At 39.8% G+C, this 27337-nt stretch overlaps 1 protein-coding gene across 1 annotated transcript; it reads right to left on the bottom strand.

The window, feature by feature from the left end:
• Positions 1-408: 408 nt before the first annotated feature.
• On the bottom strand, positions 409-20201 carry LOC101465440 (protein mono-ADP-ribosyltransferase PARP14). Its single transcript, XM_023154744.3, has 14 exons — positions 19770-20201; positions 19536-19660; positions 14845-16359; positions 14524-14760; positions 14050-14274; positions 13909-13963; positions 13595-13741; positions 10239-10301; positions 9978-10154; positions 9717-9893; positions 8975-9604; positions 7013-7149; positions 5923-6103; positions 409-1060 (listed from the first exon to the last, which is right to left on the bottom strand). The coding sequence occupies exons 1-14, from the start codon at positions 19939-19941 to the stop codon at positions 774-776; spliced, it is 4128 nt and encodes a 1375-aa protein (XP_023010512.3). The 5' UTR covers positions 19942-20201; the 3' UTR covers positions 409-773.
• Positions 20202-27337: the final 7136 nt, after the last annotated feature.

Genomic DNA, 27337 nt, shown 5'->3' with positions numbered 1-27337 from the left:
TTGCCTTTTTGATATATGGGAAAGCTATCTTTTTGACCCTTTGACAAAGTGAATAATTTTTAGCTCTAAAATTAGCACATTTAAATAAATTTTTGATAATTTTTTGGCCACTAGGGGGGAGAATTACTCCAAAAGAAACATCTCAAGACACAGACAAGAAAGATTATCATCCTTTGGAGCTATTATCTCATCACTCATGTGTTTAACACTCATTTTACCACAGTTAACATTTTAAACTACTATACCAGATGGTTTGCTATGTTCAGCAGTTACCTGATTATGAACTGAACAAGTTTGCATATGTGTTTGCTTAATTTGATCACAATTTAATTAAATATCACAGTTTCTTTTTAAATGTTGATCACCCACGTCCTCTAATTTTTCCTTTTTCAAGAATGGACCACACAGTCATACAGTAAATCTTTATTAGGGTTATGTGCCATGTTCTCAGATTAATTAGGTGTGATTCAAAGTGCTTTACACTTGGCAAAGTGAAGATATAAGGTGCAAATTTTTGCCAAATAAAACATTTTAAACGGCATGATTGCGTAATATGTTTCCAGTGTTTATGTACATATATTTCTACTTCAGTAGCAGGTCAATAATTAAGCATAAAATCAGACAGAATTCAATACTTAAGAAATAAACTCGTAATTTCATTAAATATAATTGTTTGTAATGTGAAATGTACATATATAAGTTTTATAATTTTCTTTTTGTATTTTTCAGACACCATCATTTGTCAACAGTGGAAAAAAACTTTTCCTTTACTCTCACTTGAACGTGATGAGGTAGTCAGGGTACGCTTGGTTGTCATGAAACACAACATACATGCTGGGGTTATCTATTCTGTCTACCACACTGTCATAGCGGTCGTGAGGCTGCTGGGGGTCTCGAGGTGGAGGCACCTTCATATCACTTTGGCCCAGAGTGTAGACGCCTGTGAGGACTCGGGCGACGAACATTAACTGAGAACCATCAGCAGCTGGCTTGGAGTAGGTGGGGTGGGCTGAGTAGCTGGCTTTTACAGCAAAGTAGGTCCCACGACCGTATGAAGTTGCTGAGGGTAGGAAGAAAAAAAGAAAGTTAACAATAGGTGATCCTCTTTAAACTGTAGTGACTTGCAGCATCAATCACATGATACCGCTCAGCCTCCTGGCAGTAGATCTTTAGGTGTCACAAATACCCTGGAAGTACAAGCTGTAGAACACAGAATTACTAGTTCACTATACTGTTAATTTCATATCTTCAAAGTCAAAGTCAAAGTCAAAGTCAACTTTATTTGTCGATTCTGTCACATGTACAGGACATACAGAGAATAGAAATTGCGTTACTCTCAATCCCTAGATAAATAGCAAATGAACATTTAAATATATTTAAATATAAAAGTGATTAAAAATGCAAGTAAAATAATTAAAAAGTAAAAATTTAAATAAATACAATTTTACATATAACAAGAAAGCTATACAATATACAATATAATTGGTAAGTGACATTGAGTGTAAACCAGGCAGAGTAGTGCAAATAGGCAAATAGTGCAAATGGAGATTTAGTAATGTACGGTAAGAGAAAGTGTAACAACAAAGTCTTATGAGGTAATGGCAGTCCAATGCTCCACAAAGTGACTGGTAACTGGTGCAGGCCAGTGAGTGAGTCAGAGAGTGTGTGTGTTTGTGTGTGTGTGACAGAGTTCAGTGAGACCGTGGAGGAGAGAGGGGAGAGGGGGCAGAATCGGGAGGGAGTTAAGCTTCCTGACAGCCTGATGGATGAAGCTGTCCTTCAGCCTGCTGGTCCTGGCCTGGAGACTCCGCAGTCTCCTCCCCGACGGCAGCAGCTTGAAGAAGCTTTGCATTGGGTGCGTGGGATCAGCCGCTATGCAAAGGGCTTTTTTAGTGAGACGGGTGCTGTAAATGTCCTGGAGGGAGGGGAGAGAGACACCAATGATCCTCTCTGCAGCTCTCACTATGCGTTGGAGGGTTCTATGACAGGACGCATTGCAGGCTCCAAACCACACAGTGATGCAGCTCGACAGGATGCTCTCGATGGTGCCTCTGTAGAAAGTGTACATGATGGGGGCTGGTGCTCCTGCTCTTCTTAGTTTGCGGAGAAAGAAGAGACGCTGCTGTGATTTCTTGGCCAGTGCTGTGGTGTTGTACGTCCAGGAGAGATCCTCTGTGATGTGCACACCCAAGAACTTGGTGCTGCTCACTCTCTCCACAGACGCTCCGTCAATGGTCAGAGGAGCATGTTGGGTGTGCATTCTCCTGAAGTCCACAACAATCTCCTTCGTCTTCTCCACATTCAGAGAGAGATTGTTGTCAGCACACCACGTGGCCAGGCGTCTCACCTCACTTCTGTAGTCGGTCTCATCCCTGTTGCTAATGAGACCCACCACCGTTGTGTCGTCCGCAAACTTGATGAAGAGGTTGGAGCTGTATGATGGAGTGCAGTCATGGGTCAGCAGAGTGAAGAGGAGGGGGCTCAGCACACATCCCTGCGGGGCCCCTGTGTTTAAAATGATGGTGCTGGATGTATTACTGCCAACCCGTACTGCTTGAGGTCTTCCGGTGAGGAAATCCAACAGCCAGTTGCACAGTGAGGTGTTGAGCCCCAGCTGGACCAGTTTTTGAATGAGCTGTTGGGGGATTATAGTGTTGAATGCTGAACTGAAATCTATGAACAGCATTCGAACATATGAGTCTTTTTTGTCCAGGTGTGTGAGTGCCGAGTGGAGTGCAGTGGAGATGGCATCATCGGTTGAGCGGTTGGGCCGATACGCAAACTGGAAGGGATCCAGGGAGGGGGGCAGGACAGTCTTGATGTGTTGCATGACTAGTCGTTCGAAGCACTTCATCAGGATGGGAGTAAGTGCAACAGGACGGTAGTCATTAAAGCAGGAGGGAGATGACTTTTTTGGAACCGGAATGATTGTGGTGGCTTTAAAACATGTGGGGACGACAGCCTGGATGAGTGATATGTTGAAGATGTCTGTGAAGACATCAGTGAGTTCCACTGCACAGTCTCTCAGTACACGACCAGGAATGTTGTCAGGACCCGGAGCTTTACGTGCATTGATCCTGCTGAGGGATCTCCTCACGCTGTCCGGTGACAGAGTCATCACCTGGTCACCAGGAGGGGGTGGGGTCTTCTGTGCAGTGGTGCTGTTTTGGACTTCAAAGCGAGCAAAGAAAGTGTTCAGCTCGTTCAGCAGGGGGATAGTGCTATCACAGGTCTGTGGTGGGGGCTTGTAATCTGTGATGGTCTGAATGCCCCGCCACAGGCTCCGTGAGTCTCTGCTGTCTTTGAAGTGATGAGATATTTTCCTGGAGTACTGTCTCTTAGCCTCTCTGATGCCACGGGAAAGGTTGGCCCTAGCTGTCCTCAGGCTTGCCTCGTCTCCATCTCTGAAGGCAACATTCCGAGCTTTCAGCAGCCTGTAGACCTCTCCTGTCATCCATGGCTTTTGATTGGCCCGGACAGTTATGGTTTTCGTGACTGTTACATCCTCAATACACTTGTTGATGTAGGCAGTAACAGGTGTTTAGACCACATTGTTGACTGTAACTGACATGTTTTATTAGTGAATGCAGGAACATAAAATATCTGTTCAACCTGATAAGGAATCAAATGCTGTTATTGTACTAGGCCTGAAAACACCTTCACAGTCACATAAAACACCAGTTTTTATGTGTCCCAAAGCCACAAATGCTTACTAATGTTTAAACAAACACAACCCCCCCCCCCCCCCCCCCCCAAAAAAAAAAAAAAATCCCTGCCTTCCATGCCATCCTTGAAACATCAGTGTCACCAGAAGTGAAAATAATTTATTCAGCCTTAATATATGAATGCTCTCATACTCACAGTGTATTCTTACCTGCATTGTCCTGACAGTATACAGGACCAAATAGTGTAATACTTGATGGGCTGTTACTTGTCAAAGGTCTATTTAAACACATTGACTCTCATCATTTGTAATTAATAACAAATACTGTAATAAACAAATAAATCTATTCACCATTAGAGTCAGTTTTGTGAAGCGTGGAACATCAGACAACAAGATTTTTAATAGAGACGCCTATGGTATCTATTTGACAATCCTATGTCGCCTTGTTTTGTGTTATGGTGTTCACGAAGTGGGTTGCTCATGTCAAACAACGCTTGCCCGGTGGGCAAATACAGTAAAAAAAAACTATTAATACAAAGTGGGTTTTTTTTCATGTGCCACTTCATAAGGTAAAAAAACTGATCAAGCTAAGTCTCATACAGGATGTTATTATTTATTTAACAAAAACTAAACCAAAATGCAGAAGCAGTGAATAACAAAACTAAGTACAAGCTATGACTCAATACCTTAATAATTAAACCATCATAAGCAGCAATGACTTTAAGTAGTCATTCCCTGTGTCACTTTATCTAGCTCTAACATTGTCATGGAGAAATTTCGTCCCGCTCTTCTTTACTCTTGCTTCACTTCATCGAGGTTTGCAGGAATTCATTCATGCACAGCTCTCTTAAGGTCCCACCACATCATTTAAGCAAGGACACTGGGCCATTGCAGCATTTGCAGCCATTCTGTTGTAGATTTTCTGCTGTGCTTGGGATCACTGTCTTACTGCATGATCTATATTGGATATGCTTTAGCTGTCAGACAGATAATGTCACATTAGACTCTTTAGAACAGAGGCGCTCATGGTTTACTCAATGACTGCAATGTGCCCAGGTCTTGTGGTTGCAACAGTTGACACACACCTGAATACTCTAGAACAGCGGTCCCCAACCTTTTTTGTGTCATGGACTGGTTTATAACCGACAATATTTTGTGTGTCGGTCCGTGAAATACAACAAAATAAAACCAGTACTGGTACCCCCCCAAAAAAGAAGATTTATTCATAACACAAGGGAAAAGACCCAGGGAAACCAAGTTAATGATAAAAAAGATAAAAAATTAACGATAAAAACGATTGCCAAAACTTCTGTTTTTATAAAAATACTTTATAAAGGGGTCACTTTGGCTTTCATACACTGCTTCCTCCTTTTGGCTTAATTTTTGTTAAATGAATAATGAAACTTAATATACCTTATATATCTTCCTGTCATCTGAGGTTTTTATTTACTTAATTTCAAGACTGCTAATGACAAGGTTACTTTTATTATGCTCTGATAACTAAAACCTTTTAATGTAAAGACAATGTTTTTTCTTTCAACATTTAATTGTAACTCTACTTGTTTACTTTAACTGCCATAAATGTAAATTATTTCAATGTGTTTAATTTATTGTGTTTATGTATGTTTTCTATTTCCTTTATTTATTGTTGTTTCTTTTGGGGTAGGTTACTTTCTGTGTTGCGCATAGGCTCCTTTAAGAGACGCAAAGGGAAGTTAAGAAAGCATGTGCAAAGAAGCTAAGTTGTAAGTTAAATAAGTCACAAAAAAGATTAAATAATCTGTTTCAAAGTGAAGCGAAGTGTTGAAAGAAGAGGTGAAAGAAGTTGGGGAGTGTTTTTTTGTTAAGCATTGTTTAATTCCCTCATGGTTACATGCAGCCAGCGAGGTACAGTAACTGTGTTTTGTTTATCGCATATTTGTTAACTTTGATTTAAATGTTTATTTGTAATATTTATGCCTGGTCATTCTTTACGGTTATGTAATGACAGTTTGACTGTGGATTTTATGGTGGTTTGGAGGAGAAGTGTGACGGAAGAATAAATCCATCTGTGAATGAAGAACCATGGTGTTGTGTATTACCTGGAGGGAGTGATATTTAGTGTTTTGCAAATATTTGTGCAATTGTAAGAAGACTCCGGTGTTGACTTTGGTTAGAACATGGTTTTGGCGCTGAAAGATTGCATGTGGTACTTTCCAAAAGCTTAAGAGATAAATGCTGGCATGTTCTGTAGTTGTGGATTATAAAAAGACCATCACCATTTTGCCCAGCAAAGCGCCTGTTGAATCCAGTTTTCATTATGGAGTCGCAATTGTCCTGGGTCGTCCCGTGGTACAGAAGTTTCTCCCCTGCTCCTCCCTCGTGTGCATTCTTATCAGAAATGAGCTTCTTCTGTGCTTCATAGGCGCGACGCAGGTGAACGTTCTGCAAACGCTCAATCTGACGACAGAGAAGAAGGACAAAGGATCAACAAGCTGCCAAACAAGGTAATCAAGGATATTAATTACATCTGAGGGGTCGTTTTATGCTTATATATTCTCTGGGACATAAAATGAGGCGTGCATCTCAGGTATGAGAAGCGTCTGTGTTATCAACAGCAATCAATTAATTACTTTAATACTGCAAATTATGTCGTCATCAATTCAGTGGACTTCAGCGATATGGTGGACTGAAACTAAAATCCTCCTAAAATCCCAAATGAATGAATAAATAAATACAATTGAATTAAATAAATCATATCTTTTAAATGGGGAAATTAGTTTGTTTATAAAATGTGACATTGACTGATTTCTTGTAACTTGAAATTATATTATGATGTTTTACTCTTCCATTTTATATGTACATTAATTATTTAAATATAATTTATTTATTAATAAATGAAGTTTTAGCATCTCTGTATGTGGAAGTGAAGCACTGGAACAGGCTGAGTGAGGAACTGAAACAAAGTCCCAGCATGACCGCTCTGACCGGTCGTTCTCACCCACTATTTACACAGACAGTGTGTATATACATGTACGGGTGTGCGCATGTATGTTCATGTATATTTGTGTCAGTATCTGTTTATATGTACATATATCTGTAAATATGTATATCTCAACAAACTGTGAGGAAGAATTTATGATAGGATACGTCATAAACATGAAGCAATAATAAATAAATAATGGGGAATTACTGTGAATAATATACATAAATATTAAAGCAAGTTAAAACAGAAATATCTGTGTTCCACTTCACAGTTGCATAATATTTCATTAATAACATTTAAGAAGAATAAAGTAGTGATGAAGCAGCATGCGTATAATAAGACAGGTAATATAAGTAGAAACTGATGCAGGGAGAGCAACACACCTTCATCACAGTTTTGGTGACAGTTCGTTTGAAGGCCTCCTTCACTGTCTGGTACTCTGGAGAAGAAGACTCCAGGGGAATGACCTTCATACTTTCACTGGCAGCCATGCTGTCCCAGTACAGAGGGAAAGTAAAGTCTAAAAGAGACAAGCATATATAGCATACAAACGAGAAGACACAGAAAGAGCCTATGCTGAGATTTATTTTTTGCTATTTACTACAAATCTTGCAGTAAATACCAATCAACAAACAACAAATCAAAAAATCTATATTTTCATGGGATGGTCTGTGAATAAAACCAAAATGAAACATGTAATAGGGCCTGTCTGACAATAACATAACACTGCTTCTAAGTTAGACATTTAAACATGAAATAACAGGGCAATATGATCCTCAGTTATCTGCTGATGTGGGATTTTTATATTTCTTGTTTAAAAATGAACTGTTTATGCTTACTTTCATAATGACTTTTGCAACCTTCTTTACTTCAAACTGTTTTTTATCACTCATACACGTAGTGTCTTGACGGAGGGTTGTGGGTTGCGTTTCACACGCCCCTGTTTCATACCCCCACATACATCTGCCGGGTACTGGACAATTCTTGGGCGCCTGGAGCTCAGGAACTTGAGCTTTTTTGCTCGCACCACAGTGGCTGGCCTCTAGCAGGGTCGGTTACCTATTGCCAATAGTACTCTGGGACTCTCAGGGCTCTAGAGTGTGACCAGTTTGGTTGCATATGCACCTTAGTTTTTCCATGGTGTGACTAAAAAAAATCCTAGGTCGCACCGGTGTGACCAGCCGTTCAGTACAAAAAAAATAAAAAGTGTCCGCAATTCCGAAAGTCTCCGTGTGGTCAACAACAGACACACATTATGCCCATATTGTGGTCTAAATCAATCAGAGATAACCGGGCGGGACCTCTGTGATTGGCCGTGGTCCAGATATTCCTGTAGTCCTTTGCGTGTATGCGTTTGAAAGTGCAGGTGAATAGAGGTGAGTAGCTTGAAGGGATAAAATGACTTCCGACAAGAAAGCCTCATTTCTGCTGTTTAATAGTGAAGAAATTTTAACTTTTTAAAATTATGCCAAATTGTGAAACCCTTAGATTATGCCAAAGCACTTTAAGCACAAGCACTTTTTCAGTAACTTATCTTTCTTGTAGAAATGTGCACCAAATAAAGAACTTTGTGTTGACAAGATTATTTACAAATCAATACTGTCTGTATGGACAGCAAGTAAAAAAAAAGTGAACATGTAAAATGGTAAATGGCCTGTATTTATATTGCGCTTTACTAGTCCCTAAGGACCCCAAAGCGCTTTACATATCCAGTCATCCACCCATTCACACACTCGTGATGGCAAGCTACATTGTAGCCACAGCCACCCTGGGGCGCACTGACAGAGGCGAGGCTGCCGGACACTGGCGCCACCGGGCCCTCTGACCACCACCAGCAGGCAACGGGTGAAGTGTCTTGCCGAAGGACACAACGACCGAGACTGTCCAAGCCAGGGCTCGAACCAGCAACCTTCTGATTACAAGGCGAACTCCCAACTCTTGAGCCACAATCGCCCCTAACTGTGGGGTTAAATGATGTGGTTGAAAAATTTGGGTGCGCTTAACTTTTGTGCTGGTGGACCTAAGAAAAAAAGTTAGGCGCACCAGTGCAACTGAGGCAAAAAGTTAATCTAGAGCACTGCATTTATGTACCTGTGCATTTGCAAATTTCTGTGTACCAGCTGTTGTATGTTTGTTTTTCTTACAGGTACAGTAGTTTGCTATACATTATTCATTTCTATTTCTACACTGTCCTTTCATTAAATCTTGATTTCATTTCATGGAAATCTCTTTAATAAATCATTAAATCAAAATCTTAACAATTGTTTGTTTTAACTTTATATTGCTCTCAAGCATCAAACTCTAGTATCAGTCAGGCTCTTTACACAACACTGAGATCTTCTCACCTGTCAGATTCTCAAGTCGCTTTAGCTTCATCGCCTGTCTGTTCAGTTGCTGTGTGGCCACCATCATCTGTAGATTAACCTCCCATACGAGTCCCTGTGCATCTGTTATTCCTTCTGTTAATTCGTTGTTTTCCAGTTGGTGATTGGCTGTTCTGGGAAGTCTTTCCCAGTTTCCGTTATGTGCCAGGATGCACCAAACAACTCGATGGTACAATTCCTCCTCCTCCCTGACTCTCACCTCATTAGCAAGACCCATTAATTGACACTGATTCATTTTCTGCATCACCCGGGTGACCCCGCCTTTTAGCCCGCTCACTGTTAGGGCGCCAGACTGATCTGTTTGCATGAATAGACCTTCAGACTCCACCAGCTCCTTCAGCTCCATCATGTCGTCCTGGTCGAGGAGTTCCAGTTCCTCCTTTGAGAAGGTGTTACTGGAGCACTGTGTGTGATATTGATGCTTCAGCTTTTCCATGGCATCATCAACGTCTTTTTTGGAAAGACCCAGGAACGTGAAGACAGACTGCTGACTTGTAGAGCTGATTTGGAGACTGCTGAGGTATGCACTCACAGAATGAGGAGGCTGTTGTTGCTGTACTTGAACTGGAAGTACTGGAAGTACTGGAAGTACTAGAACAAATCAGGAAAAGTTTTCAGTAAAATATTTTGAATCAGTTTTTATTTTAAAATTCATTACACTAAATAACTACACAAAATGTCAGTTTGTGAATATTTCTGTCACCTCTGTTGATGACAGCTGGGGAATACATCTGCATCGCTTCCTCTTTAAAAGTCAAGAAGACATCGATCTTAATCAGGACGAGACGGATGTTGGTGAGGCTGGTCATGATTGATGCAGATGACTTGATCCCTCGAAGAATGGCTCCTGCTACAATCGCAGGATTTAACCCTCCAGCTCCTGTTAAAACACCACTTGCATTTAGGTGTATGTGTGTGTTTCACAACAAACAGAATAAATAGAAATGCTGAACAAGATACTTACCAGCACACATGGCAGGAATTGCCACTGAGTTGTATTTATGAATTTCACAATAACGCATGATACCACACACAAGTTGTTCAATGAGGACCTCATCCTGTTTCCCATGCACGTGTAAAATAGTTTTACATGGGAAGTTTCCAGACTGGGTCTCGAAAATTTGTCCTCGATTCACTTTTGCTGCACAGAAAGTGACAGAGGATGGATGGGTGAGAGTCAGATAAGTAAGATGAGAAGGTAAGTAGCAGCTTCTCTTTTTCTCACCTGCTTTCAGTTTAGCTTCCACCTCTGGTCCAGCTACAGTTAAGATGTCTTTGCATACTCCATCTGTAGATGACGAAAAATAAGAAAATATATATTAAAGGTCTTACAATCTGTCAATAAAGGCAAGTTTGTGAAGCTGTGCTATATGCTAATCTTGTTCTAATTTTAGCATGCTAACACAGCTAATCAGCACCAGGACTGACTGGTGATGATGGTGGTTATTGACCTTTACATAACTATTGCCATCCATTTTTTTAGTAACATGCCGACTTTTGCTACTGTAAAGTTTAGGGCAAGTTGCACAGTTGGTTAACAAATAGATTTCGATTTGTTAGCATATAATAAAAATCACAAAAGCCAACCTTATAGTAGCAGGAAAGGAAAAGTTAGGACTCCAAAAAGTCTAAGATAATCTTATTAAAATGAATATGTAGTGCCTATTGGTTAAATACTGATATATTTATATATTTAATAATTGTATTTAATTAGTAAGCACAACTTTGGATCAACAGTAGACAGCAACAACAATAAGACACTTGATGCCACAGTATTATTTTATGTTCCCTTTTGTGGCACAGTTGAATACTTGCAGTGTAGTATCAGACATTCTACCCATTTAATTTCTTAGTCTTGCTTCCTGCTTACAGTTACTCATCAACCCAATTTCCCCAAATCAATCCACATACATTTATGAGAATTGGTATTCTAAGGTATGTAAAAGGTTAATCCTTGCCAAACATGCTTGGCTAGAAATCAAACGATACTCACGCCGAGTACACACTACAGGCAGCATACCTGTTCACCTTTGTTCCCTGCCGGACTGTCACTGAGTCACTTATTTTTGTTACTGTTTGATAATCTCAGTCCTGATTGCTTTCCAGCACCTGTGCCTCAGAGTTTTGCATTTTGTCATCCACTAAGCCTGTTCCTGCTGAATATGCCTAATATGCACTATGGGCTTTAAAATGTGGGCCGTCAGAGGCCTGTGGCCAAAGTTGGAGACCTATATGACAAGGACACCCTACTATGTTTTAATGGCTTGACACAGAAATTTGGCATTCCAACCAAACATTTCTTCAAATCAGAAGCTTCATATCAAAAACTCAAAAATCCCTAACATTGCCCACTCTAAACTCATTAGAGGACATAGCAATAAACCATCAGCTGAAGAAAGGTTTAATATCCCGTTTTTACAGCAACCTCAGAGATGGCTCTCAAACATCCTCAGAAAAAGAAAGACTCGCATGGTGTCAAGACTTAGAGTATAGAATAACTACAGAGGAATGGCAAAAAGCCTGCTTGAAAGCCCAAACACAATCTATAAACACCCAATTTAAACTAATCCAGTATAAATGGCTAATGAGAACATATATCACCCCAACATTATTAAACAAATTTGACCCCAAAACTCTGGACAAATGTGTTAAATGTGGGAAAAAAGGCACACTGATGCATTGCCTGTGGGAATGCTCAGAAATCCAAAAGTTTTGGAAAGAAGTTTTAGATGTAATTGCTCATATTACAAGTGTCAAGCTGGACCTATGTCCTAAACTATGCATCCTAGGAATTTTCCCCGCTGAAATTCGGGGATTGTGGTTTTTTTTAACCACAATCTTCTGCCTGTTACAGGCGAAATATAGCATAGCCAAATCATGGAGATCCATTAGTAGACCACACTTGAGAACTTGGTTGTCGACACTGTCAAAATCCCTTGCTTTGGAGAAACTTACGTCTATGATAAAGGGTAAACATGCTTCCTTTAAAAAAATGTGGGGAAAGTTTTTGTTATTTTTGTGAGGAGATGATCGATAGTGAACAGAAATGACTATATCCATTTAACCTGTATGGGAGAAGTAGTGTTGCAGCTGTTAAAGAGAACCTGGGGGGCCTGCGAGTGCTGGGCCTGTTCAATAGAAGGACAGGAGAAGAGATGTGAAATTAAATGGACTGGAACTGAAGAGGACACAGCTTATCATTGCAACCGTTAGGTCGGATGCCTCTCTAACTAACTTGACACCCTTGGACTAAACTTAAGACCGAAGCCCTGGAATAATGCACTTAAACCTAATGTCTCACTGTGTTATACCTGTTTTTTTCTGGAGCACTGTCTGTTAACCCTTGATTTTTTTTTTTTTTTTTTTTTTTGGGGGGGGGGGTTGTTTTGCTTTGTTTTACTTATCTATATATATATATATTTTCTGTAATAATATCTGAATGATCTACATGGGAGAGTATGTATAACTATATCTATGTGTTTCCCCAACACTGTTCATACACGATGTACATACATTACTATTATACACTCAAATTTTTTTTATTAATTTCCTCCTCTATTTTATGTAAACTCTCTCTTCCTGTTGGTTAAAATGTTGTTGGAAAAGCAATAAATAAAAAATAAATCTTTGAGAAAAAAAAAGCACTATGATTTCACATATATAGTTTCACACATATAATATGTAGCTGCTGGGATGATGACATTTTTTATATAATTTGGATCATTTTTTTTTATCTTGTCAGGGTCTGTGTCATTGTTGTAAATTGTTTAAGATGTAGATTATTTATGTTATGTTATTTTATGTAGTTAAAGTTATGGTGCTTTTATTTTGAAAGTCAAGCTTGTTTACAAGTCTCGCTTTTTCCTTTCTGGAAGTTGGGGAAACACCTGTAAGTGTGGAGCAAGAATGAGCCTGTAATGTTCTTTATTGAAAGTCACGTTAAGTACAATGAACTTTAACTACACGCTTAAAAGGAAACCTCTGAAGAATGGTGACTAATTCATTTTTTGCAGCCAACGAGGTATTATTGGTCTATTTTGTTTTGTTGTACAGTGTTATTTTAGGCGCTGTGTCTTACGTTGAGTCTTTATGTTGTTAATGCTGTGTAGTTTTCACGGTGGCTTTGGAGAGCAGTCTTCAAATAAACCAGTGACAGAAAACCAATTGCGTTGGTCTGTGCTTCGAGGGAATTATATAATATGTGAAACTATAACCATGATCAGTACTAGATCCCAAATACAAAAAGTTATCTAGTTTTGCTGGCCCATGTGCATTAGAAAGTAGTGGCATAATTACTTATGCTGCTGGACCATGACTATCTATTGTATTTTTGCTGAGTATATATAATTATATGGTTTTTAGCTAATATACGTGACCTACTGATAATGCTAGATGAAAACTTTGATCTTCAAAGATTATATTCATATGGCTATCCCCATTTCTGTGCAGATATTAATGAACAGCTGTCTGCCTTTGCCATCCGTAAAGAGCTATGCTACCATTGTGGATAAAAATAATTTTACAGATGCAACTGGGTTGTCCTGCTCACTACATCTTCTTGTCTTTCCCAGTTTCACCTACCAAGGTCAAAACTTTTGAAGTTGGTTGTGTTCACCACAGCATCTGTAGTCTCATTAGTGATGTCACCAAACACCACGTGTAGTTTAACCGCGCTTCCCACTGTCATGATGATGTCATCTAGGTCGCTGGTGAGGGACCTGAAGATTGCTGAGAGGAAGAAGACCACACATTAGCTATTGTTTGATATATTTAATCTGATGACTGAGGGTACTAATGAAGATGGTAAAATATGGGACTGGCTTAATGAATGTTTTTATCTGCTCACTATGCATTAATGTCACATAATGAAGACAGTATGAGTAGTGCTAGTTTACCTTGGCCTCCCTGGTTCATATTTAAGCTGAGCTGTTTGTAGACATCGTGGTAGCACTGTAGATAAAAACACAGAATAACATGATAGATAATTGATTCCTGCATGTTACAGATCAGATCAGGACATATCAACTGACACTGACCTCCTCAGAATCAGGGTAACCAGGTTTAATGACAATGTGGATGTTTGTAAGAGATCCAGAGGATGCAGATAATCCAAACTGGTGAATGACGTCAGTCAACACTTGAATGGCTTCTCTCAGCGGGTATTTTAAAATAACACCTGCCCCAATGATTGGAATGGCCACTGAACCAAAATTCTGCCGTACACAAAGCTTCAGACACTTTTTTAGACCATTACCAAGAGCCTGCAAATCAAAATTTACATATTTTTAAACAATGCTTTCAAACTTAACTCTTGTATTGCACACTGCAACAGAGCACGGAAAACTGTGGGATCCACAAAAAAGTTCAGTTTGGTTGCATAAATCTTCCTTTGCAGTTATCTGGTTTGTGCATTAATATTTTGGCATTAATTTAGTATTTTATTATCTTTAATTATCTTTTCTTTTGTGTTTTCCATCACCAGAAGTGTTAATGAAAGTCCTCAATTTTACCTGAACGCTCTTTCCTCTTACTCCGTCCCAAGGCAAGCACTCAATGAAGAAAATCTTGGAGCAGCCCAGAGATGGAGGTGCATCAACCAGCTGAACATCACCAGGGGCGAGGGCACAACTGGCTAAGACTGAATCAAACTTTAACTTTAATATATTCCCAGCTTTGGCCAAAAAACTGTTGCCAATATTTGTCGAAGTTAGCTGTTTGTTGAGCATGGGGACCACCAGAACATCCGCCTGCAGAAATAATATTGAATAACATGAATGTTGATATTTTATTTTGGGATTATGGGAACTAGAATTGAATGGAAATAATCAAACCTGTTCATTTTCTAAACTGCTGAGTTTGATCTTCAGGTTTGTTCTGTTGATTGCAGAGTTTCCAACTGTGCTGTACATGCTGCTGCTGTAGCTGAGAGATCTAGGTGTGTCGCTGAGTCTGCTGGTGTTTCGTGGTCTTTGCACATTTGGGATGGCTGCAGTTTGCTTATCTCGGATAATGACGTGACAGGAACCCTCTATCAGCTCTTTAGTCACTTTACCCTCTTCCTGGAAGTACTGCTGAGCCCCTGGTCCATCTAGAGTCAAAGTGTCTACTACAACACTGTCTAGAGTTGATGTTAGGGCCTCCTTGGCCTCCTGAACATGACATCGAGGACCAGACACCAACACACAAGGATTTGGAAAATGTGAGGCTTGTAAGGTCACCTTGGTCTGCTTCATGCCAATCAAGTCTAAGATTTTATTAAAACAGTCGACCATTTCAGGATGAAGCAGATTGATGGCTTCTAGAGTTGCAACTTGATTCAACTGGAAGTCATGAAGAACTTCATTGAGCTTGGCCACATTTTCACTGTAGCCCACCAGTTGGACGTTGGTTGTTGAGGTTCCCCTGGCGCCTGGCATGTAGCTGATGTCCACTCTGAACTCTCTACTGTTTGCCTCGTACTTGGCTTTCATCAGAATTTCTTTCAACCTGTTGAGATCTATTGCACCCTGCAGCTGTACAGTGGTCACTTTAAAGTCTCTCATTACTGCTGCCTCGGCCTCATTCAGAGCATCAGAGGACAAACTGGACAGAACCAGATCTGCACCCACCTCAAAGAAAACAGGGTTTCTGAGGCTCTGCTGGAAGCGAGTTTGGTATTTTGGGATGGCATCACTGGTCTTCATGAAGGTTAGCAGAGCTGTAGGGAACTTAACGCTCTTCTCCTTTACGTTCTTAATCAGTTCAACCAGTTTTGCAGCTCCTGACTGCACCTCTTTGTCAGGGCCCTCCAAAGTGATCATGGCACTACCTCTGATGATTGCAACCTCTGGACAATTAGCACGCATTTCTCGATTGTACTCTTCTTCTATGAGCTTGAACTTCTTCTCCACAATTGGCACTTCCTTTTTGGTGGGTAGGCTTTTTTCCAGAATTGCAATCTTCTCCTTCATGCCATCAACCTCTCCTACAACCACAGCATAGCCACTCTCTGTGTAAACTTTGATATCATCTGTCTTAAAGGCCGAGTCCTGCAGTACCATTTTCATCTGTTTTGGTTCAAGCACATGATAGCAGAGGTAGGTCTCGGTGAGCTGGACGAAGACCTGATCCACCTGATACTCCCATTTCTCTGCAGCACCACCAAATCCTCCTCCTGGACCCTTGTCAACCTCCCCTCTAACCAAAACCTCCTCTTCATCAAAATTTAGCTCCACTGTGCAGCCGATTGAAGACAGTTGTTTTTCCAAAAATTTGTATGCTTTACAGTTGTCTCTCAGGAAAAACATCAGGAAAACATCTATCCTGAAAGTCTTCTCAAGACCTTTTATGTTTGGGTTTCTAGAGATCTGAAAGAAGGAAAGAAATCAAACAAATTTGTCAGTTGATGCTTAAAGATGGGCTACTTATTGTAAACAATTTACCACATAGGGTTGGGCAGTAAGTCAAAAATGAATCATATTCTTCATCCATTATGTACTATCTCTGCTATGTCCAGTATATGTCCAGTCTGTGGCATTAATGACCCCCTTCATGGAGGAAACATAAAACACTGCCAAATATAATTACCATTTCCATTGCTTGGACATATATGTGGCTATAGTAAAGACAACATCAAACAAAAAGAAGACAACTATGGGAAAATACCAAAACTATCTCAGTTTTAGTGGTTCAGTATATTTACAGCACAAACCTAGTTTTTGTGTGCTTACTTTACAATCATAATCATTCATTATTCGAACCTGAGGAAAATGTTTAATTAATCACAATTTTGATTTAACGTCCAACCGTCCAGCCCTAGCTCCACAACGTCCAACACTCAAACACCATTTTAATCAGCAACTCTTAAGAGAAAAAAGACATGTCTTAGTATTTGTTTCTTAACCCTTTAAAGCTGGTCGGAGCGGGCACACTCTGTTTTGCATAGCTATTTTTAAATCCCCGTAGCGCTGCAACCAAGTAAGCTAGCGCAATAATTTTTTTGTATATGAAGCCGGAGGAGTTGTACTTACATCTTATGCCATCAGCTTGTCCTAGGTCACAGTTTCCTTCCACATATAGCTTTGCAAAAACTGCATAAAAAGCACTTGCAGCAAGTTTATTTATTTTCGTTTTTCCTGCAGTATATAAAATTTGGTGTATTTCAAAAACAAAACTATGAAGACACTTAAAATAAATTTCCTGTGGTGGGAAACTATTTTGTGCAACTTTTTTGTATTTACAGTTTTGAGGGATAAGCCTCTTATATTTTTCTAACTAGAAATATATGTTAAAAAAACAAAACAAAAATGTGTAGTTTATTGCACTTTTTTGCAAATTATGTAATTACTATGCACTTAATGCATACATATTATTAAAATTTGGGTTGTATTGATGTATAGAAACTTGAAATGCTCCCAGAAATGGCACTACAGCATGTAAAAATATAATATAAGCTCTGGCTGACTTGGTTCTATGGTAGGTCTTAAAGGGTTAAATAAACCAGTTCTAAAAAAAAGTTGTTGAGCAGTTGCCACAGCATTTGCCACTGTGGAATTAAAGAAATTATTTTGTGGCTACAATATATTCTGCATCATTAATGATATAATCTATAGTATTGATACTGCATTAAGATGTTTATTAAAACCTGCTGACTTTATATTAACCTTTTTATTACAGGTACAGCTAAGACCATTTTATACACATTGCATTTTGTGCTCAGTAAAGAGTTAAAGCTCAGTCAATTAAAAGTCTCAAGCTTTGTTTGGCACAAATGTCCAGGCAATCTATTGTGTAGGTGACTTAAGAGCAACAGAAGGTTAAAACTGCATACACACTTACAAAACACATATAGTACATATAATCTAGAAACAGGCTTGAGTGAAGGCCTGAATGTATTCAGCTTCTTGTTACAACCTGTGGCATTTGAGTTTACTTAGTAACAGGTGACAGAAGATGGGTCAACAGGAGGACAAGTCCACGGGGACCTCCAGGGCCTGAAATCATCGCCATATTTCGGAAAAGAACTTCTGTGTCTGACCGTAGCTCTAAAAATCATCTCATTGTCTGTACAAGATACAAATGATGTTCTTAGAAATACAAAAATATGTTATACAATGCAAGAGGGGGTGTCAAACCCTGATGATATATAAACCATTCTCTGTGTATTTTTGGGCAGAAGACATATGCTGATGTGATGCTGTGTACTTCTTCCCGCATGTAAAGTGTAAAGTGTGCGTGTTAGTCCCCATAGGGAAATAGTTCCTCTGCATTTAACCCATTCACCCAGTGAAGCAGTGGGCAGCCGCCAGTGCAGCGCCCGGGGAGCAGTGTGTAGGGACGGTACCTTGCTCAGCGGTACCTCAGGGTAGCCGTTCAGTGGAGTTGAACCCCCGACCTTCCGATCATGGGGCCACCACTCTACCTACTGAGCTATCCCTGCAAAACTATGTGTGTTCTTAATAAACTCTTCATCTGATTGCACTCTACTGGGGCCTCCATTGGTTTGTTTTTGTGCCACTTGTCGAATTCGGGACAGATTCATACAGTCCTATGTTGATAAAAACACATTAAATTAATATCTGTTTATATGTTTTTGTTTTTGATTGTTATATCTGACTCTGACACTGTGTTAGAACAGAAATATACTACAACCCTGTTTCTAAAACGGACAGGATATTGTGCACAATGTAACTGAAAGTAGAATGCAATGACTGGTGCTAATTTAGAACACAATATTATTTCATTTGTGTGCCAACGGGATGCAGTGTCAATGGATTCCACAAAGAATTTAATATTTTGTTGTATTTCAGATATATATATCTACTGGGATTTTCCTACACAACCATCTCCAGGGATTACAGAGAATGGAATGAAAAAGAGAAAATATCCAATTCTCTGCATGAAAACGTCTTCTTGATGTCAGAGGTCAGAGGATGGCCAGACTGCTTTGACTTGATAGGAAGGAAACAGTAACTCAAATAACATCACAACATTATAATAAAAATTTAACTGCAAAGATTTAAAGCAGCACTGAAGTCTTCCCTGTTACTCTCAAGGTGTACCTAATAAAGTGTCCAGTGAGAGTGTTACCATCTGGCCTTTTATGACCTATGTGTTTTGTTTTGTTTTTAAAAAACAGTATCTTTGATGATATGGAAGTGGAGTATCATACATGGCATTGGTTACTTGCTTGTCTACAAAGGCTTTAATACTAAATATTATATCTGTATCTGCACAGTGTGCCATGATGTATTTTTCAGGTAATGTGTTCTTATTTAAACAATGCTGAACATGTATTTTACACTCTGTATTAACAGCGACACTCAGAAGTGAAAAAAGCCTGAGAACTGTCAGTCACTGAAAACACTGAGTCACAATGAAATGAAAACTATAACAAAGAAATTGTTTTTGTCAATATTGTCCTCAGCTGTCCAACTTCCCCTGGAGGCTAACTCATTCCTCTTAAACTGATTTGGCCACATTATTCTGGCGCTCAGTTTTTACTGTAACCAAAAGTCATGTTTGAAAGTGCAGTAAACTGTACCAGTGATTGGCTTGTCGATGGCTGGTCAGAGGTCTGTGGTGAACTTGTCCGGCTCACGGTCAGCCGCACTTCTCCACTCGGAAGAGTGATGGTGTGAAACTTCCTCTGCAAAACTCTGTCTTGATCTGGAAAACATCCATAAACAGAGTCACTGAAATAGCCTGAATTTAAACACAAATCTAATTTTTTTTTTTTTTTTTTTTTTTTTTTTTTACAAATGACCGACTGTCCTACCTTCTTTTTCCTTGAAACAGATTTTATAAACGCTTCCTCCGAGTTTTTCAAGATTTCCACAGTCGCCACCCCCGGAGTCTCGCCTTTTCTGAAAGTATCTCCTCACTTTCTCCTTCTCTCTGTCTGTAAAGTCAGTGGCTTCAAAAAACAGTGGATACGGATATTGATCCATTTTATCTGCAATTCTACACTAACATGAGAACTTTCAGCCCGTCAAACACTTGTTTGTGCCACTCTGTGAGTGCCCGTTTTTGTTTCAGTTTCAGTTTTAAGGTATCGCCTCTTCGTGTTTACACTCCCACACCCAGCAATTGAAAAAGTCCGCACTTAATTCTCAGGGGCTTTTCTCGGCTCACCTGCTCTGCAGGTACTTTAAAGGTGTTTCAGCTGTCAGAGTATAACTCTAAATTATATTTATGTCTTAATATGGTTTTGAGAAAGACATTTTACCAGTAATTATCCTGACAGCAAATAAGGGTTTTATGCTTCATCTGATCAGATAGAAATATTTTAGTAAAACAACAACTGAAACAACAACAAATATATTTCACATAAACCCATCCATCCATTCGTCCTCTTGCGCTTATCCCTATCTGGACGCAGTGGAGCTGGAGCGTATCCCAGCTACCATAGGTCTGTAGAGGCCGGGCACACCCTGAACATACAGGAATCCCTCCGTGTAAAACCTTCCTGCAGTATTACCACACCGACCCACTAGGTGTCATTATAGACCCAAAACTGTGTCGGTGCAGTGAGATGTAATAGTAATCCAGGGAAATTTGATATTCAAGTTGTTTTTATTCATGTTTTGCTTCATTTAACATTTAGGTTTAATTCATGATGTGGCCTCCAGAGTGAAAGAAAACATATGTAATAGCAATAGAGTCATTTCTAAAATGTTAATTCGTTAATACAATGAATGAAAAGATGTTATTTAAAATGTTTATAGAAACTATGAAGCAGTTTTAAGAAGTAAAGCACAATTATTGATGTACTGATAAAATACATTTATGTAGGTGTTACACTGTGTGTTCATTAATTCATTAATTAATTAATTAATTCATTCATTCATTCATTAATGAAACAGTTTAAACTGATGTTAGGCAATGAATGATCTAGCTAAGAAAGACAACAAATTTAATTTGGATGTTCAGACACACACGGCCCTGACTCAGTGAGTGTCAGAGGAATGAATCCTAAAATCTGGAAATCAGTCACAGTTTTTGTACCTATATCCTTTATTTTTCTTTCTCAAAGAATTTATTTTAAGAGCTAAAAAAGTATATCTAAAAATTCAGAGGGAAAAAAATCATTGTTGATGTAAGACATTTTAAAAACACTTTGTTTTTGATAATGCTACTAAACAAACTCAAAATCACATATTATTCACTTCTGAGGAAATTGCAAATATTTAAGAACCCAATCTTTAGAGTCCAATTGAAGCAAGCTTTGTTTATTATGCATTAACAAATAATGACATGGTTTTTCAAAATATGGTTTGAATAGCATTGTTGAAATGCTCATATTTTTGGTGTAAATTGTCAGAAAGACCAGAAGTGACCACGTATATATGTTGCACTGTCTCAACATCAACAGTGATCTGTGCTTCTTTAAATATGTCCTTCCCATTCAAAGGTGCTTCAGCAGTTTTTCCTTCAGAGTGATTATTTTTATGGCTGCTCAGTTGATAGTAGGTTAGATCAGCAAACAGTGACAGCGTTGACTGAGAGTGGGAAGGAAAAACTCCCTTTAACAGGATGAAACCTTTTAGCAGAACCAGGCTCAGGGAGGGGCAGCCATCTGCCTCCCCGCAGCTAAGAAAAATACATCAGTTTATAGAAAATATTTTAACAGTGTGACAGTAATTTGAGAAGAAAAACAAACTACAATATCTCTTAAAATACAACAGTGAAGCCATACAATAAACCTGAACAGAACCGATACAAATATTAATCATTTTATAACCACCCCCAAAGCCAGATTTACACAGGATACAACATACTCAAGTACCCTTTTGCACCAGAAGTAGTACTGTGAAATCACTGCTCAATCATAATGTTAAACTTCTACCTTCATCTGCTTGCATGGTTGCATTGCTCCAATTGTGACTTGGGGTGTTTTCACACCTGTGCCGTTTAATCTATTTAAGCAAGCAAGCAATTTATTTATATAGCGCTTTCAGATCAGCCACGAGCTGAACACAAAGTGCTGTACACTTGACATGCCAAACATGATACATTGAGCATGTTAAAAAAAATGAGAAAAATAGTAATAATAATATAAGATAAGTAATATATATATAAACACATTTAAAACAATAAAATCAGCACATTAGATTAAAACAATAAAATCAGGGTCAGACTGTGTCATAAGCCAAAGAGTAAAAATGAGTTTTAAGACGTGTTTTAAAAGTGGACAGTGAAGGGGCCTCTCTAATGTGCTGGGAAAGATTGTTCCACAGATTAGGAGCAGCAATAGAGAAGGCCCTGTCCCCTCTGAGCTTCCTCTTGGACCTGGGTACCTCCAGGAGCAGCTTGTCAGCTGACCTGAGAGTCCTGGGGGGTGAGTAAGGATGCAGAAGCTCAGAGAGGTAAGTTGGGGCAAGACCATTTAAACATTTAAACACAAACATGAGAATTTTAAAGTGAACTCTAAGATATACAGGCAGCCAATAGAGTGAAGCCAGGACGGGAGTTATGTGCTCTCTTTTACGAGTTCTGGTTAAAAGTCGTGCAGCAGAATTTTGGACCAGCTGCAGACGAGAGAGAAGATGCTGACTAACTCCACAATATAGTGCATTACAGTAATCTAAACGACATGAAATAAAAGCATGGATTACCGTTTCAAGATGCGGCTGAGATAAAATAGGTCTTATCTTTGCCAAGCGCCTTAGATGATAAAAACTGGACTTGACAGTACCCCTAATTTGACTATCTAATTTAAAATCACTGTCCATCTTAAAACCCAGGTTTGTAACAACAGATTTAAAATACTCTGCCAGGGGTCCCAAATCAATAGCAGAGGGTTCACAAGGTCCACTAGGACCAAACAGAATGACCTCAGTTTTGCTGGAATTGCATCTTAGAAAGTTTAGGGACATCCAAGATTTAATGTCTTCTAGACATGCTAAAAGTGGCTTAATAGAGAAGGCATCGTTCTGCTTCAGAGGCAGATAGATCTGACAGTCGTCAGCATAGCAGTGGAAGGATATTCCATGCCTTCTGAGGATGGTTCCCAGGGGCTGTAAATATAATGAAAAAAGCAGAGGCCCTAAAATTGAGCCCTGCGGGACCCCAGACTGAAAAGTGGCAGAGGAAGACTCATACCCTAAAAAGTTAACACTAAAAGTTCTGTCGCAAAGATAAGACCTAAACCATTTCAAAGCAGTACCACGAATGCCTGCAAGATGGTGCAAGCGAGACAGTAAAATGTTGTGATCTACAGTGTCAAAGGCAGCTGTTAGGTCAAGGAGGACAAGAACAACATGATTGCCAGAGTCACAGGAAAGGAGGATATCATTAAAAACCTTTAAGAGTGCTGACTCCGTGCTATGCAAGTTTTTAAAACCTGATTGAAAGACCTCCAGGATACCATTCTCATTTAAAAAATCCATCAATTGGCAATGTAAAATTTTCTCTAAGATTTTAGACATAAAAGACAACTTGGAGATAGGTCTGCAGTTAGCCAATACAGTGTGGTCCAGGGCAGGTTTCTTAAGCAAGGGTTGTACTACCGCATGCTTAAAATTAGCAGGGACTACACCAGATATTAAACTGCTGTTTATAACACTAAGAACAGCCTGGCCTATGCTAGGAAAAATCTCCTTAAAAAATTGTGGTGGGACAGGATCATTTGGGGAACCAGAGGGCCTCAGGTGGCCAACCACATCCTCTAAATAAGAAAGAGACACAGGCTCAAACTGGTTAAAAACAGCAGAGCAAGGGATCAAGACAGAGGGGTCAGACTCAGGAGAAGAAATGAGAGCCCGCGTGGTTGCAACCTTCTCAATGAAAAAACACATCAAATCATTAGACAGTTTATGAGAGGCCTCCAAACAGTTTGTGGAGCATTTAAGACTAAGTCAATAGATTTAAATAACACACGTGGATTGTGACTGTTGGAGGAAATGATCTTTGAGAAGTATTTTCTTTTAGCCTCTTTGATTGCATCCTGATAGAGGCGCCAGCAGTCCTTTAGGATTTGAAGAGACACCTGCAGTTTGTCCCTCTTCCATCTGCGTTCAGCTCTACGACACTCCCTCCTCACAGTCCAAGTGGCGTCATTAAACCAAGGATCGGTTTTAGCCTTGGGCTTCCTGGTTTTTAATGGTGCCACAGAGTCCAGAATGGTAAGGCAAGAAGATTGAAACCAGGAGCTGAGGTTCTCTGTGTCCAAGGGAGTACGATCGGCGGGGATAGACAGCTGGTTAAAAGCAGTTGAGAACTGGGCAGCAGTGAAAGGGTTAATAATCCGACAGCGGCGAACAGGAGCACCGGTTTGAGCTGTAGTGCGTGAAAACACAGCATCAAATAATACAGCCATATGGTCAGAGAAAGCAGTGTCAGTCACTTCCACATTAGACACAGGTAGACTGTGTGACAAGACCAGGTCTAGTGTGTGTCCGTGTTCATGTGTGGGACCAGGTACGGACTGGACCAGATTAAAAGAGTCAATGAGGCTTAAAAACTCCTTCACCAGAGGTTTATCAGGACAGCAGACATGGATATTAAAATCTCCCACAATAAGAACATGATCGTAGTTGGGCATAATCCCAGCTAGAAATTCTGAAAAGTCATTTATGAAATTCTTATTGTATTTAGGGGGACGATAAATAACAGCAAAGAGCACAGAGTTAGAGCGATTAACTTCAAAACACGTGAGCTCAAAGCTGGAAAACGAGGGCTGTAAAACACACTGTTTACATTTAAAATCCTTTTTAAAAACAACCGCCGTACCTCCTCCTCTCCCTGATGTCCTTGGTGTGTTAAAATAGGAACAACCCGCTGGTAAGAGTTCAGATAAAGTACTGGACTCACCAGTATTAAGCCAAGTCTCCGTGACACACATGAAGTCTAGTTTCCAGGAGGTGAATAACTCATTCAGAATAAAAGATTTGTTCACCAGCGATCTGGCGTTTACCAGCCCAATCCTGACAGGAGCCGGGGATGAGGTAAAAACCCCAGCGGCACAGGGGGTCCGACACAGCGGCCTCAGATTGCGGAGGTTCGCCCGGCGCACGTTGAGCCGAGGGGGACAGGGGTCACGGAGGAGCGGTGCATCATCCTGGCAGACCACGGGGATGAGGCAGGAACCCACGGGGTCCAGGAAACGTCGGTGCACAAAAACTCCAGGAAATAATCTCTGTATTCCTTTGACGGTAGTGGGATGGTGTGCTAAAGAGATCTTGAGTTTAACCAGCCGACCACTGCGCCTACCCCGACGTCTACGCCGGGGAGGTAGCATGACTGCACGGCATGGGCAAGTTGGGATATGTGACAGCAACGGACACCATGAATTCTGACCTCCGTTAGAAAATGGAGCTGTATTTTGTCCAGAACTTCGGAGGTTCAGAAGCGATTGGCGATCGTACACCAGTAATGACCCGATTTCTTGAGTGACACACGACAGGAGCAATATAAAAACAAACAAAACTGACAGCGACAGACGAGCAGCCACGTACACCGGCGCCATCTTTACTGTCATGATATGTCATCATATTTAAATCAAACATGGGTTAGTTTTCCTCCTTGGTATGGTTCGATTGTCCAGGTGTGAACAGTAATTGTACTTGGTGTGGACCAAAACAATGCCTATTTGGTCTTACTTTGATTGGCATGGCCAGGCTCTGGCAGATGGTCTCGGTACAGTTCCAAAACTCCACAGCGGTTTGTTTATGCTGTGGACGTGATCCAACCCCAACTAACAGGTGTATGTTACAAGTTTGAACTAAAGAAAGAAACTCCTGTAGCCGTGTAGACTTTGTATTCTCAACCCACGGAGGTGCTGTAGATGTACAAAGATCTCTACAGAGTAGCAGCTCGCTGGGAAATGAATATAAATTTTCAGTTTTCTCTCCCAGCACTTTCTTCTTGTATTTAAAGTAGAAAGCTCAGGGCATAAAGGTACTTTATGTAATTACCCTTTAAAGTATTTAAATACAAACTTTACTGCAGGGGACAGACTTTTACTATGTGGATTTGTTACAATCTCAGAAAATTGATTCAGATCCAGATCAGATCCACTTCTTTGGATTTTGTTACCTGGAATTTTCGGCATTTGTGTGTCAAAATTTTCAAATCTGTGTTTCTCTTTAAATATTAATATTTCCTTTTAACCAGCCTGATCTGTTTGTCTCCTTGTCAGGCTTTAAATTTCTTCCAGGCCACTGTGAGAAATAAAAATGTAAGAATGTGTTCTTAAATGAAGCTTTCACTGATTCGCTGCACCATCTAGGGGTACAAAGTGGTATTACATAAAAAATTCAACGTGTTTCTGGTTCTACCTCATTATTGCAATCTGTTAATAATCTCAGTTAAGTTTGGAAGATTTTTAGATATTTTTAGACCAAGGGCTTTACAATAAGCACCTTCAAGGCTACTTTATGGTGAATTAAAGTAAAGCTGCGATGCTGTGTCTTCTTAAGTAGAGACTTAAAGGTGTGCATCACATTATAAATTGAAATGTCCCATATGTGAAACTTTTAGCCTGCAATTATAACAATAATAAAAAAATCTCATCAGGATGTTTGGGTATCCTCTGTTGTGTTGTTTTAATTTTTATGTGTGTGTCTTTTAAAGTCTGAACTGTAACATCACAGTTTGGTTTTTGTCCCACTCAATCACCTGACATGTTGTCGTCCCTCAGAGGATGCTGTGTTTCTGGATGATGAGATGGAGAGGGAGGAGTGTGTGATGACCGAGATGGGGATCATCTATCATGGTTTCTATGATGACATTGCTGAGACTGACTGGAACTATGGACAGGTCAGAGAAAACCAGACTGAGGCTCTTCAGGACTTATTTACCAGTTGTCTTGTGACTGACCTGAGGGTTTTTATGCCTAGTTCAGGGGTCGGCAACATGCGGCTCTTTAGTCCTTATAGTGTGGTTCCGCGTGGTTTGGGAAAAGAAATTAGAAGTATTTAGCTGAAGTGTATTTTATTTATGTTAGTTCTTTTTTAACTTGTAATTCTAGAAATATAAAAATACAATTCTATTCTATTATTTTTTCATCGCTCAAAATAAGCGTCATACCCGCTGAAATGACATGCATTTATCGAGACTTTCAACCCCAGGTAGGCCAATTATGGATCTTCGGATCCACATTATGTCAGCAGCTATTCTCCTCCGTGAACTATGTTAAAAACAAACACCACTCACAGATGACAGCTTACAGTCCTGCGTAAAGTTGAAAGCCCTGATTTGCAGACGCTGTGCGCAGAGGTTCAGGAGCAGAAGTCCCATTGTAAACATACCATGAACATGCTTTACAGCTTCTCTTTATTGACCACTTTTCACACACGGTTGCTGTACGCATACAGCCGGCTGTAGCTTTTCAGCTCACAGCCC

This window comes from Maylandia zebra, linkage group LG3 (genome assembly GCF_041146795.1).
Source record: "Maylandia zebra isolate NMK-2024a linkage group LG3, Mzebra_GT3a, whole genome shotgun sequence".
Lineage (NCBI taxonomy): Eukaryota > Metazoa > Chordata > Actinopteri > Cichliformes > Cichlidae > Maylandia > Maylandia zebra.
This window is presented reverse-complemented; position numbering and strand designations above follow the sequence as displayed.